This window comes from Denticeps clupeoides, chromosome 14 (assembly GCF_900700375.1).
Source record: "Denticeps clupeoides chromosome 14, fDenClu1.1, whole genome shotgun sequence".
Classification (NCBI taxonomy): domain Eukaryota; kingdom Metazoa; phylum Chordata; class Actinopteri; order Clupeiformes; family Denticipitidae; genus Denticeps; species Denticeps clupeoides.
The window spans coordinates 10573847-10588183 of record NC_041720.1 but is presented as its reverse complement, the minus strand read 5'-3'; the positions used below and the strand labels follow the sequence as shown (position 1 = coordinate 10588183).

General features: G+C 43.1%; 1 protein-coding gene across 3 annotated transcripts in view; it reads left to right on the top strand.

Moving 5' to 3' along the window:
* rcan2 (regulator of calcineurin 2) overlaps positions 1 to 14337 on the top strand; it is a 57920-nt gene that overhangs the window by 40127 nt on the left and 3456 nt on the right. For all 3 annotated transcript variants that reach the window (XM_028953208.1, XM_028953210.1, XM_028953209.1), the window contains 2 exons: positions 2509 to 2682; positions 3305 to 3476. In XM_028953208.1, coding sequence (XP_028809041.1) covers positions 2509 to 2682; positions 3305 to 3476 — 346 coding nt within the window. The remainder of the gene's footprint in view (positions 1 to 2508; positions 2683 to 3304; positions 3477 to 14337) is intronic.

Sequence of the window (14337 nt, the reverse complement as noted above, 5' to 3'; positions counted from 1 at the left end):
TTTATGCATTCCAGAAAAAACTTGATCCAAATGCTTATACGGTTGCTGTTGTTCTCATACAGATATTACATTGCCATTTTACATTGTACATTTATGGCATTTAGTTAGTGGGACAGCCCCTGGAGATGTTCAGGGTTAAGTGTCTTGCTGAGGGACATAATAGTAGTAAGTGGGGTTTGAACATGTGACTTTGTGGTCTTCTCATTTACAGGCGAGCATCTTACCCACTAGACTACTACCACTCCCAGTGTCTAGTTTTGACTGATTAATTTTTTCCTACATTTTTATCCGAATATTTTTCCAGAGGCTCAGTTGGTCGAGGTAACTTAGTATACAAGGCCTATAGATTTTATTTTATTATGGTTTCTCAATGATATTACAGACTGCCTTGCATGAAAGGTTAACTAAATGTGAATGTGTTGTCCAAGGACGTCTCACAACATGTGGTCCAAACTAATGTGAATATGTGGTCTGAAGGTTTAATCACATATCTATGGATAAGATATTAGTCTGGATTACCACTGGCAACTTCATTAATTTCTTCAACTTCATAAGAAAGTGCTGACCCAGAGGTGCTTGAGTGGCTAAAAGTGAAACTGCTCAGCTTTTACTCTCCTTGCTGAGTCATGCAACATAGAGAGCAGTTGTCAGTAGGAAGCAATCGAGGACAGATGCCAGTATGAACTCCCACAGCTGTCATCATGAAGAGTGGATATGTTGCAGTGCAATGCAAAATTGATGGGTCTAAGAGAATGACAGTCATAAGTCTCTGTCCTTCCTGCAGGGACGTTTTCCCTTTCGTCCATGATGTGCAACACCTGATTTTACAAATGACCTCACCACCTTAACACGAACCATTATTACAGTAAAGTGGTGGCATGGAGACTGTTTTGGAGCAAAGAGCACTGTGGCCTTTAAATGGATAATATGGTTTCCCTACAAATAGATTTTCATAATATTTGGGATCATACTGTTAGTCCAATTGATTATTTGGGCTATTTGTTTTGTCCAGTTGGGGCTGTTGTATAATTTACTCTAATACTTGTACACTGGTTACTGAGTAAAGCACCGTCCCCACACACTGCTCCCAGGGTGCCTGTCAAGGCTGCCCACTGCTCTACAAGGTGATGGTCAAAAGCAGAGGACACATTTTGTTGTGTTGACTGTGTGCTGTGCTGTGTTTCACAGTGACAATTAATTCACTTCATCTCAAATTTGGTGTATGTGGGTCACTCAGGGTCACCTTAGAGAGGCTTCAGTTATACAGATGTTTCTGCGGGAATACAGCTTTTACGTTTTATTGAACACAGAAAAATGGGTTCAAACACACTCCTCAAATAGATCATTTTCCTGATGAACAACGGCTCACTCACCGTCTGGAAAAATGTATTCTAAGTGATCTGGAGATTTGACTGGTTAGGAATTCAAGCATTCTCTCTGCATTCCTGTACAGAGTGGCTGTCATCCGGATTTTTTAGCAGATTTTATCTGTTATTGAGTTTTGCACTCAGCTCATAAACCGCACTACCTTCTGCAGGCAGACTTTCCAAAGAGTTACTGATATACTAGTCTTACATAAAAATATTTTTGAATAAAATCGGGTCTATAAAAGGAGAAAGGCACAAGCAAAACATACTCAAATGACCCCTTAAATAACCTGCTAAATACCTAATAAATTGTTAAGCACTGCCTTGGGGTTAGGCTTCAAATCAGGAATGCACTCTTCTAAGGATGAACTTTAAAAAAAAAAAAAAAAAAAAGATGGGCTTTTCTGTTTTTGAGATCACTAAACAGCTTTATATTAATTATTTTTATGAATTGAATTGATTTGTATTTTTTTACTAGAAGAGACACAGTATTATAGCACAGTATTTTTAGGTCCCCACCTAACATAGCCCTGGAAATTGCGCATGGCTGGGTTTTTAGAATTCTCTGGGATTTTGAACTGCCTAAAGATTCTAGGCACTTATTCAATTCCGCTAGTGATTCTGTTTCTCCCGACAAAAACTTTGGTCCTAACCAGGAAAATGTTTATATCTAAAATGAAACTATTAATTTACAATGTAATTCTGAGGGGTAGGATTCTGATTCTGAGTTTCATATCCATTAAATCTAACTAAATTATAGGACATATGAGTTTGTGTATGGGTATAAGAGAGGGAAGCCATGAAATCACGGCAGAATGGGGTTGTTATGATGAAAAGACAACTTTCATTAGCTGCTCTTCTTCACAGGAAATGAATGTGAAGCCACAAATCTTATCAGCACCCCCCATTTCCCCCCCCCGCTTCTGTGAAAAAACGTTTCTTGTTTTGGCTGGACACACATTACACAATCATATGCTGCATGGCATAAGACAAAAGCAAAGATTAGTATCTGTATCATCCAAGCATGGGTGACAGCGGGACACATAATTTGCACGTTTATATAATGTTCGTGCTTGGGTATTAATAGAACCGCTTTGTTGAAAGACGAATTGATTTCTGTCCGTTTAATTTCGTCTTGCAGGAGATGTTTGAGGCCTTGTTCCTCGCGTATGATGAGCGCGTCACCTTCCAGCTGTTCAAGAGCTTCCGGCGCGTTCGCATCAACTTCAGCAGCCCGAAGGCAGCCGCCAGCGCCAGGATAGAGCTGCACGAAACATCCTTCAGAGGGAAGAAGCTCAAACTCTACTTCGCACAGGTGAGCCAGACAGGCTGTCTCTGCAGTGACAGCATAATAACATCTGACTATCCTGCATCATGTATGTATGTTTATTTTATATATCAAATATGTTTTTTTCTAACATGTTGTGAGTTTAAGAAAATTCAGGAAAATTTAAAATTACTGTCACATTATCCATTTTCAAGATATTTTTTCATAACTGACAATTACTTTGTCCTATTGGGTAGGATTAACCTATGACTGACCTTTTCAGAGCAAACAGGGTTTATAACCATTAAAGGAGTCTGGATCTCCATCGTTGAATTGCTTGCTTGTTCGGATTTAAAATGATTTGAGATTTTACTTGTATTTACTGTAAGTAGATGTTTTTCCTCCCTTGTTTAATCAAATTAAACCAGTCAGGCTTGAGCCAGGAAAGTGTACCTATAAGTGTAACCTTATTGAATGTATTGTGAATATTTCAAGACATCCCTTCAAAATGTTGTTGCATGTAAATTATTTCTTAAAGAGCCGCACCCCTGTTTCATGTTCTGCCTATTGACATCCAAGTTAAGTTTAATTAGCCATGTTTTTTTACATTCTTGTGTTTTTATGTATGTATGTATGTGTGTGTGTGTGTGTGTGTGTGTGTGTCAATCAGGTGCAGAACCCCAGCTCTGACAATGATAACTTGCACTTGGCCCCGCCCCAACCGTCAAAACAGTTTCTCATCTCCCCGCCTGGATCCCCACCCATTGGCTGGCAGCAGATTGATGAGGCCACGCCTGTCATAAACTATGACCTCCTGTATGCAGTGGCCAAGCTTGGACCAGGTAAGAAACACACACAGAGATGCATGAACACACAAACAAAATACATGAATTTAGAGTTATGCTTCTGACATTGATTAACGCTCAAATACCTCACATCCAGATGCCTGTTTAGAATCTGCCACAGTGTCCATTTCTGCACCTAGTGATGTGACTAGGTCATGACCCCCAAACACCCACCTACCCAGGCACACACACTTGCATACACAGGGATAGGCAAAGTCTCTTCTGGGGCCACTTCAAAGGAGAACAGGGCATTCAGGCAGGTCACCTTCTCATTGCTGTCCACCGAGTGTTTATTTATCTTTCTGGGAAAGAGGAGGGATAGGAGTGGAAATTTTCCATGTTTAATTTGGGACTTTGAGTTATTATTGAAGCTCTATTTTTAAACAGAACGGGGACAGCGTGAATATTCAGCATTTAGCATGTTTCAGATTCCTGAGCTGGAGCGGTGCTCTGCATCAGCTAATCTCATGTCAGAAAATGGCTAGATGACATCATCGGTATCTTCAATGCAATTATTAACATTTTTGTAAAAAGATCTTTTATGTAATCACTGAGCATTTTTTAGGGTAATAATTATTGCTGTCAAAATTAAACCGTTAATCACTGTGCTTAATTTAAAAATAAATGAACAACATTAATGCAGGTGTGTTTTGTTTAGTGTATGGCACTCAGCAACTAATTGTTTCTTGCCGACTAATTGTCTTTAAGAATTAAGAATCATGATTAATTATTTGTTTAATGTGCAATTAGTTTTACTCAATCAACGGCAGTTAAAACAACATTAAATAATAATAATTTAGCAATCACATTTTGTTATTTTGTCTGCCAAAGCGTGAGCATCATAATGAAAGCACGTGGTTCTGGCATAGTTTTTTTTTTGTTCTGTCACGGCACATCCCACTGTGGCTCCGCCCACCTAATGAGAGTACGCCGAACACTGGAAAAGGGTTCCTGCGGCAGTGTTCCGGGTTCTGGTGTTGAACCGGACCACACGAGCGAAGGAGGACGCGTTTTTGTTTGGGAAGCCTTGTTTTGGTCTTGCTCAGAGGTGGCAGGCCTATTGGGCCTTGAGAATGTATGTAGTAGAGGATCTAATAGTCTTGTTGGTTTTTGTTTTTCTGTTGGTGTGCGTGAGTGGAGTGGTCCCCGTGTGAGAGCTGCCCTTCCCTTTCGCCATTTCCACTTCCCCTTCTGTCCCAAGCTGATTTCTGAGTGGTGTTATGAGATGTTTGATTCTGAAATAAATAAATGCCCAATAACTCAGCGCCTGGGTCCTCCCCTTCCTGTTTTGTGACATGTACTGCCGTTCAACGTTGATTTTGACCTGTGATCTTCATTATATTCATAGGGCTTCCATTCAGCCCCTTTATATTCAACTGAATATTTATGGTCTATTAACACCCCTTCATGTGTTTTACTTTAATCTTGCCCATCTTACCATTTTGTTTCTAATTAATGTTTGTCTGGTCCTGCATCATGCCCATTGTACTCCATTTAAACAGTCTGTGTATATCTAAATGAATCACTATAAACTAAGCTACAAAAAGGCATTTTAGACGTTGAAGTAAACGTTTCTTCTCTGTGTTGGTGTTTATTGTAGCCAGCCGGCGAGATGCAACTTTACACATGCATCTACATACGCACAGAAGACCTTTAGCCACATTTTGAGAACCTCCTTGTTCTCAGAACGCATCTAAATTTGCTGTGATTAAATCATGAGTCCTGTGTCCATCTGGTTCTCCTGGCAAGAGCCTGGCCTTCCCTCTTCAGCAGCTGCTCTGCGGATTTCGACCATCTTGGTTATTTTGGCGCCTTGCAGCGTGAGCAAGAACTATGCAACTCTATGAATTATCCAGCAGGGTTTGACATTATGGAGCTCTGGCCTTCAAACCTAGTGGGACATGAGCCGAAATCCCATGAAAGAATCCCGCTGGACAACATCTCTCTCTTTCTGATAAGACATGATTTTGGCAGCATAAATGATTCACGATGGGAATCGAGTTCATTAAACTGGTCCAGTGCTCAGCTGTCAGTTATCACCCGTCTTCCTCTCAGATGATTAAGGTGAACAGACCCACATGCTGTCCCCCCTCACGCTGTGAATTTCCACTGTGGACGCCATAACGGTATGTCCACACAGAGTCATGCTGCTAAGCCTCCCATTAATGATCGTGTCACCTCCCTGGGATCTGTGTGTGGAGCTGAGAAATCCTCGTCCCTGAACGCCCAGTGTGTTATCTGGTGCTGGAACGTCGCACATGTTAGGTGGCTTGTCTCGTTTGTGGAAGGATTAGCCATACATGTGGTAGGTATTGTGGGTGTCTGTCATGCTGGAAAGACACCTATGATCGGGCAGCAGAGAGGCACCCGGCCTGGGTGGAATTTGGACAACAATGTAGAAATGATTATTCATGTCAGATTTATTTAGATATATGTTTAGGTTTACAGGACATCTGCACCTGTATACAATACACAGTAATGGAGCCAATTGTCATGACCAGGCACTGCTTGTGTTCACCCAGGTGGAGTGATCAGGACCCTTTATAAGCATGTATGCAGGAGACAATGGTTGTTCTTGCATTGACATGTTTAACGGGTTTATTTGTTTGCACAATATTGTGTGTACTGACGACAGTCAGACGGATTCTGTTTTATTGTTCCTTTGCTGTTATGGCCATTGAACTGTTTTCATTTCTGTTTAATACACTGAACAAAAATATAAAACTCTCCCATTTTGCACGAGCTGAACACAAATAGTGAGTACTTCTCCCATGCCGAGATAATCCATCCCACCTCAGAGGTGTGGCATACGGGTGGTAGTAGTGTGGTGGGAATTTTCCTGTCTGGGGAGCTGCAATAAACAAAGTCAACTGAATTTAATTAACCAAGTTTAATGGGGGGGGGGGGGGGGTGTCTCGCAAGAAGAACTCCCACCCATTAGTAAGTTCACAAGCATATTTATACCACTCTGGGTGATGCAGGGTAGGAAAGAAGCCATGGACCGGTTTGGTCAAAAGCCTCTGCGTAGCACAACACACTATGTTTGGAAAACATTATATCCTTGTGCACCAGCTGTCTTCTGACTGTTCCATGGCTAAAGGTGATGGTCAAACAACACGTGAAAAGTCCAGGCCCATACATTTTTTCCTTCACAGGAGCCTAATTGGTAAAACACGTGCCTATGAACCAGAAAACCCAGGTTCAAATCCCACTTACTACAATTGTGCACTTGAGTAAGACACTTAACCCTAAGTGTAAAAGTAAAGTGTGTAGTGATTGTCACATGTGATACACAGCAGCACAGCACACGGTGCACACAGTGAAATTTGTCCTCTGCATTTAACCCATCACCCTGAGTGAGCAGTGGGCGGCCATGACAGGCGCCCGGGGAGCAGTGTGTGGGGACGGTGCTTTGCTCAGTGGCACCTTGGCGGATCGGGATTTGAACCGGCAATCTTCTGATTACGGGGTGCTTCCTTAACCGCTAGGCCACCACTGCCCCTAGTGTGTCCAGGGGACTGTCCCTGTAACTAATCGCTCTGGATAAGGGTATCTGAATGTCGTAAAGTAAAATGCATATCAACGTGCTGATTAGACAGCATGAATATTGTACAGGTGTGACTTAGACAACCCACAATAAAAGGGCACTCTGAAATGTACACAGTTTTGATTTCCTGGGGGGTTCAGAGAACCCTTATATTCTGCGGTTTGCAAAACCTGGCAAACCAGAATGTTTTTCTGTCTTGTCCCCTGGTGATGGTGGAACTCATCAGCAGCCTATAAACCTCCTGCTGGTGGCTGTTTCTTATCATCAAGCAGCACAGGAGTACATCCAGCACAGCATGACTTGGAGTATCCCTCTTTTTTGATTGTGTCACCATTCACCTCCTTGTGATCACCTTGTCTTCTCAGCAGTTGTGTAACTGTCTTCTTGCCAACATAAAGCTCATGGCATCACTAGTGGTCTCTGGAGCAATATGGCTCAGGGAGTCACTCTGCGGAGATGGCGAAAGTAACACAGGTTGAGGCAGCAAAGTTTGTGGATACCATGGTGTACTCGTAGGAAAAGGTGGTGGGCAGAAGAGTGCTCAGACGGCATGGGTCGGCAACAGTGATGGCGTATTGATCAGAGGGCAAGAGGAACAATAGTCAATGGATGGTAGTAGCCTAGTGGGTAACACACTTGCCTATGAACCAGAAGACTACAGAGTCACAGGTTCAAATCCCACTTACTACCATTGTGTCCCTGAGCAAGACACTTAACCCTGAGTTGCTCCAGGGGGACTGTCCCTGTCACTACTGATTGTAAGTCGCTCTGGATAAGAGCGTCTGATAAATGCCTTAAATGTAAATGTAAATGTAAGTCAAGAGACAGGTAAACTGTTAAACGGTGGTAGTAGCCTAGTGGGTAACACACTCGCCAAGAACCAGAAGACCCAGGTTCAAATACCACTTACTACCATTGTGTCCCTGAGCAAGACACGGGACTGTCCCTGTAACTACTGATTACATTCAACGCCCAATCAACTGCAATGCTTTGCACGGTTGGTGGAGAATGTTTGAAGGGACGGGCATCTTCTCTGGGCAGATAAAGAATGAAAAATACAATGGCTGATTGATCGTATAAGGCGGATTCTTCTTCAATCTCTTGTTCTAACTGTAGAATGTTTATTTTCCCATTCTTATGCTTCTGCCATCACCCCGTTTATTCGGGAAATTGTAGGTTAGTGACTGGTTTGAAGCCAAAGGTGGCAGAATTAGAAGAGCATGTTCGGACTGTACACATGTTTAGAGAGACTAAGGTGTTTTTAGATTCTTACCTCTATCCAAACACAACTCAGGCTGCTGTCTGTTTAAATAGTCCGGACGTGTTTCACATTAGCTACACAGAGATAGTAGATATTGTAAGCTGCTCATCTGTAATCTTTGATAGAAGAAAACCAAAACAATCCTCGGTTCTTATTTGACACCATTGCTAGACTAACAAGAGCTAAAAAGCAGCATATAAATCAGCATATAAATAAATATAAATTATTGATAAACTGACAAATTCTAAATCAGATCTGCCACTCTCTGCACAGCCAAAGCACTTTTTACACCTATCACCATTTCTAGCCACTGCAGGACATACTAGGGCTATTAATGGTAAATGAAATTTACCAAATTTAAGTGATCAGGGTCACCGTGGTAATAAGTGGGTTTTGATTCCAGGTCTTCTGGTTCAGAGGCAGGTGTGTTACCCTCTAGTCTACAACTACATCTGCCTTAGAGGATGTGAATTTTGTACATACTAAATTTTGTTAATGAAGTGAAGTGATTGTCATTGTGAAGCACAGCACAAGGTGTTTTGTTAGCAGTGGGCAGCCATGACAGGCGCCCGGGGAGCAGTGTGTGGGGACGGTGCTTTGTTCAGTGGTGCCTCAGTGGAACCTTGGCAGCTCGGGATTTGAACGCCTCCCTTCCAATTACGGGTCCGCTTCCTTTACGGCTAGGCCACCACTGGCCCAGTGAATGAAGGTCGAATCTTCATTCGATGTGCAAGAGATGTTAAGGGTCTATACATTTTTAAAAGGAGATTTTATGCAACTCTGATTTCCCTTGAGAATTTGAATAGTTTGTTTTTCACTCTCTTTTAAGACTGTGATGGTTCACACTCTGAGACACAGCCAATGCCATCTTAAATGTTCATAGGTGCTCAGATCTTTGATATAAATGATTCCTCTCTTGACTGAATTGCCTCACATGAGCAGAGAGAGGGAGAGTGTGAAGATCTTTCATCTTCTGAAAGTTGCAGTGTGATACTCGTGCGTTTGATGCTCAGACAGCTCTGGCAAGGGCCTCTGTCTGATCTGAATATTAATGGCTCAGTGTGTGTGTGTGTGTGTGTGTGTGTGTGTGTGTGTGTGTGTGTGTGTGTGTGTGTGTGTTTAATAGAATATTGTCGGAATAGCGTAATGTGTACACTACATTCCAAATTATTATGCAAATAGTGTGCAATGGCAGTCAGCATAAGTTTCAAGTAGTCAACCACTAGAGCATAATTCAAATGTTACTGAAGATACCAACATTTACCCCCCCCCCCCCCAAAAAAAAAAAAAAAAAAGTTTCTGCATTATTTTGCAGGATATTAGAATAGCTGCTGTTTGGATGTGAACTGATGATGCTCTTTTGCCTGATGATGCTCCAAAGGTTCTCAATTCAGTTCATGGGGCAACACTATGAGTTTCTCTCCTTTTGTGCCCAAAACAACCAATGATGCAGAGGTATTCTTTGCAGCATGAGATGGTGCATTGTCATGCATGAAGATGATTTTGTCATGAAATCCATTTATGGAGGTCATTTTCACACCTTCAGCGACCAACCAGATCTTTCCCCATGAATCTGGTCCAATACATGACTCTGCCACCTCCTTACTCACATCGCAGCATTGTTTGAACATGGTAGCCATCCACCACTCCATCAAGACTGTTTGAAGATTTGTCTTCATGGTTTTCTGCTTGTGAGCATTGGTTAGAGGTGGCTGAATAGGTGATTTAGGCATAACTGCAAGGTTCTGGAGGATCTACTTCTTGAAGGTGGTGGGACTCCAGAGGCACCAGCAGCTCCAGATACCTCTTTGCTGTTTTGTAATGGCATTTTAGCAGCTGTTCTCTGAATACTGTATTCAGAAGAAGTCAGTCAGAAACAGTCCGCCTTGTGCCTTAATCTGCATAAACCTGCGTGTGCCCTGAATCAGCCATTGTCCAATTGAATCATACCAAGGCATTCGACTCTTTCACGCTTTTCAGGAGAGACAGCACCCCCCACCCCCCCAATATTGCTTGAAAATGGGGGTCTGCTTTGATGATGTGTGTAGGTTTCCTTTCATTGGGCTGAACTGGGAAACTAATTATCACAGGTTTCCGGGATTGATTTCAGTGATCCACAGAGCCCTGAGACACAACACAGTCCACAAGTTTAATTGTGGAAAACAAAAGCACCATTTGCATAATAAATTGGAAGGTGAAATTTTTGTCATTGGAAAATACTATATTTTTTTAGGGCATGCTTCATTCCTTCCTTTATGTGAGTGTGTGTTTTTAGGCCTGTGTGTGTGTGTGTGTGTGTGTGTGTGTGTGTGTGTGTGTGTGTGTGTGTGTATATATATATATATATATATATATATATATATATACAGGCCTAAAAACACACTATATATGCTATATATGCGCCTGTGTCTATACATGTGTTTACATGCTACTCTTTCCATATGTCCTGAACGCAGAGCTGTTGCGTGCAGCAGGTCTCATTAAGGAGTAAAATGTGTTTGTTGTTTTGCCTTTTTACAAGCAAGACGCCCTGCCACCGGCCCTCACCACTTAATGAAATATTTCTTGGGAAGGCATGTTGCCATGTGTGGAGAGTGCTGGAGATGGTTCCAGAGAAGGATTTGTGAAGGTGTGATTTAGATCGTTGGCAGCATAGGGCTTACAGTTAGACCCTGTTCAGAACCCATAGTGTTTCCTGAATGAGGTCTGTGGGAGGCGCCCATTTTTTTTCATTCTGTGCTTTTATGTAGCCTTAATTTACACTTGAGACACTTTTATAGGGTCCCATTATGAGACTGGACGTCTTCACTACGCCTTCACTTCGACCTATCTCATGGGAAGAAGGGTGGTTTTGAACCCATCCCAGTCACAGGCAGAAGGGACTGTTTTTGGACTGATCCACACAATTTCATCAGTAAAAACCACCGTAATCCTATTTTGTATGGCTGCATTTTTATGTTGTTTTTTCATTGCTCCCCCAGACAATGGAAATATATGCATTTTAAAATGTGTGTTGATGGATATTGTTATTGTTTGAACTGGTTTATTCTACATTGTTGACGGTTATGAAAACGGCCGTCACATAAATAAACCCATTCAAATTCAAATCCTGAACCTACATTCAATCATTTCCGTGTACAGCAGTACCACTTCTGACAGATAATTCTGTTTAATGGCAGTGTTTTATCTAGCGGTTAAGGAAGCGGCCCCGTAATTAGAAGGTTGTTCGTTCGAATCCCAATCTGCCAAGGTGCCTCTGATGTGCCACTGAGCCACCGTCCCCACACACTGCTCCCCAGGACCTGTCATGGCTGCCCACTGCTCACCAAGGGTGATGGTTAAAAGCAGAGGACACATTTCACTGTGTCACCATATGCTGTGCTACAGTGTTTCACAATGACAATCACTTCACTTTCATTTGGCAGACGCATCCCTCATTTGGTTCACTAGAACCTGATCTACAAATACCATTTGCTTTATGCTATTTTTCCTATTCTTTATGCTATTTTTCCTATTCTACTGGAAGTTCATCCCACCACCATGAACACTTTCCTTGTACCCTGAGAGATGGTGGTCACCCCATCTCTGCTCTCCTTATCGTCCCACTCTCCCCCAAGCCCAAGACAGAGGGGCTAAATGTTTTCAATTCGAGCGAGAACAGAGCCACGGATTATTTTTGGACTGTTGCTAAGGAATGTTGTATATTTAAGAATTGGTGGTTCAGGAGGATTGGGGGGGGGTAGAGCTTGGCCTTGCTTGAAAGAATGTGGTTAAAAATAGAGGCTGCGTGTCACGGTGCCGGCCTGATGAACCAGAGGAAGAGACGACATCCAACTGTCTAAGTGCTTATCTGCACGATGCGAGTGGACAGGGCAGAATGAATGAATGGGCTTTCTTTCGCTCGCCCGCTCGCTCGCTCTTTCTTACCCGCCTCATACTTTATCCCATTCAGTCCCTTTCAATTTCAAATGTAATTTCAGGGGCCCTTTGTTTCTCTGTCTCTCTCTCGCTCTCTTATTAACAGAACTCACCGAGGGAAATGGATTGTTTGGGGGGGCTGGCAGGGGGAAGAGACACCAGGAGACTGTTCTTCATTGTGATCATGGCTATGCGGCAACCAGTTTTCCTTTCTCTCTTTCTGACATTCCTCTTCTTCCTCTCCATCTCTCCCTCTCCATCACTTCAGCCCCACTCGGCTCTCTCTGGCTGGCTGACCCTTGACGTCAGTGTGCAGCATTGACGTCACTCATCAGCAGAGGCAGCCGAGCCCTCAGGAGATGGGAATACAGAGAAGAAAAATGGAGAGGTGGAGAAAGAAGGGGGGAAAACACCAATACAAAGAATGAGGACAATTAACCTGATGTTTTATCAGAATAGAACAGGATTGATTAGAGTGGTGTTGTTGCCTTCCTATGGCACCTGCTGTGTGTGTGTGTGTGTGTGTGTGTGTGTGTGTGTGTGTGTGTGTGTGTGTGTGTGTGTGTGTGTGTGTGAAGAGTGAAACACTTCAATCTGAGTAATTGGATCACATCCTGGAAAAGTGAGTTTGAGAGGAACTAATAACATGGAACTAAATCACTTTCTGTAAACCCACTTCAGAGGAATCTGATAAAAGCGGTTCCTGTCGGCCCACGTCGCATTCCTGCGAGGGTCCTATGCATGCCACACGTTGCTGTAATCCATCATAGGGCTACCAATGTTTATAAAAGGCTGAACTTTTATGCTGTATGGATTTACAAGCCATATGTCATCAAATAAGTGTATTTTTCTTTAAAATAGACACAGGCACAGACACATAATGTGTGGTATCAAAGGACTCGAATCTGGGTTAACGGCAGACATTGTTGTGTAGTACACGCCTTTCATTGATGAAAAAGAAACAGAAAATGAATTGGATGCAGTCTGTGACGTGGCTGCCCATGACCCTCAGGCGTTCTAACCCCTACACAGTAATGCATTCGTCACTCACAGTGACCTTTTCCTATGGGATGGGGTAAAATGTGAAAAGCTCTGCTGGTTTTAATCTTGGTTAGTGTTACATTAGTCTAATGTAGATTTCATAGAAACGTAAGGAATAATCCACGAAGGGTTATAACTGACAACACAGGGACATGGCAGCTGGTCATTGACATTGCCGATCTTCAGCAGGTTACTTTGGTCTCACAGATTAGAAAGAATACTGGGTAGATCTGTGCAGACTTAGCATGTGCATTGTGATGGTCTCCCAGCCAATCAGAATGGAGTGGTTAAAATTGACATCAGGCAATAATCACCCTCTGAAATGAAGCATGACACACTAGAAATGGAAGAAATTGCACATTTGCTGTCTATATATGGAACTGAAAAAGCAGCAGGTTTGTCTGTCTGGCATGGCGGTGCTGGCCCGATGGTTAACGGGGAAAAACGAGGGGGCCGGACCTGGTGAATGGAGGACGTGACATGCATATCAGAGAAATGACATGAAAGGATGTGCATCTGGTGTCTGCGAGCGTGCGGCAGCAGCGTCTCTGCAATGAGTCACCGGCGGTTTAATCAGCAGCTGCAGACAAGTCGAGCCGACGCGGCCAATGGCTCACACAGCCTCAGGCTCCCAGCCATGCAGGGTGGTCTCGCTGCAGACCCCAGGTTCCGCGGTTCTAGAAGCCTCCATATGGCCTTTCCCCCAACACGGACCTCTGTGCAGTTACGTAAAAGGGCCGAAGAGCCGCTCGCCGAGCCGAAGTCAAGCTCTTTTCTGTGTGGTCATCGCAGACGCTGACCTCAGGACAGCTTACAGCAAGGCCCTGATATTTGTGTGAGAGCTCCCTCTGGGGTTGCAGTTTGTCACAGCAGCAGAAGTAACATCTTAGTCTCTGAGCTCTCGAGCTCTCAAGTGCAGAATAAGGTCAACTCCGAGTGTGGCCGTGAACATCAGTCTTAACCCATAAGGATCCATGATGGCACATACTGTCAATGTATTTTTTGCTGCTTTGTGTTAAACTGCTGCTTTGTCTTTAAGCCCTTAATTGACAAATGAACTTCCTGGCCACATGACTGTTCAACATAGAAAG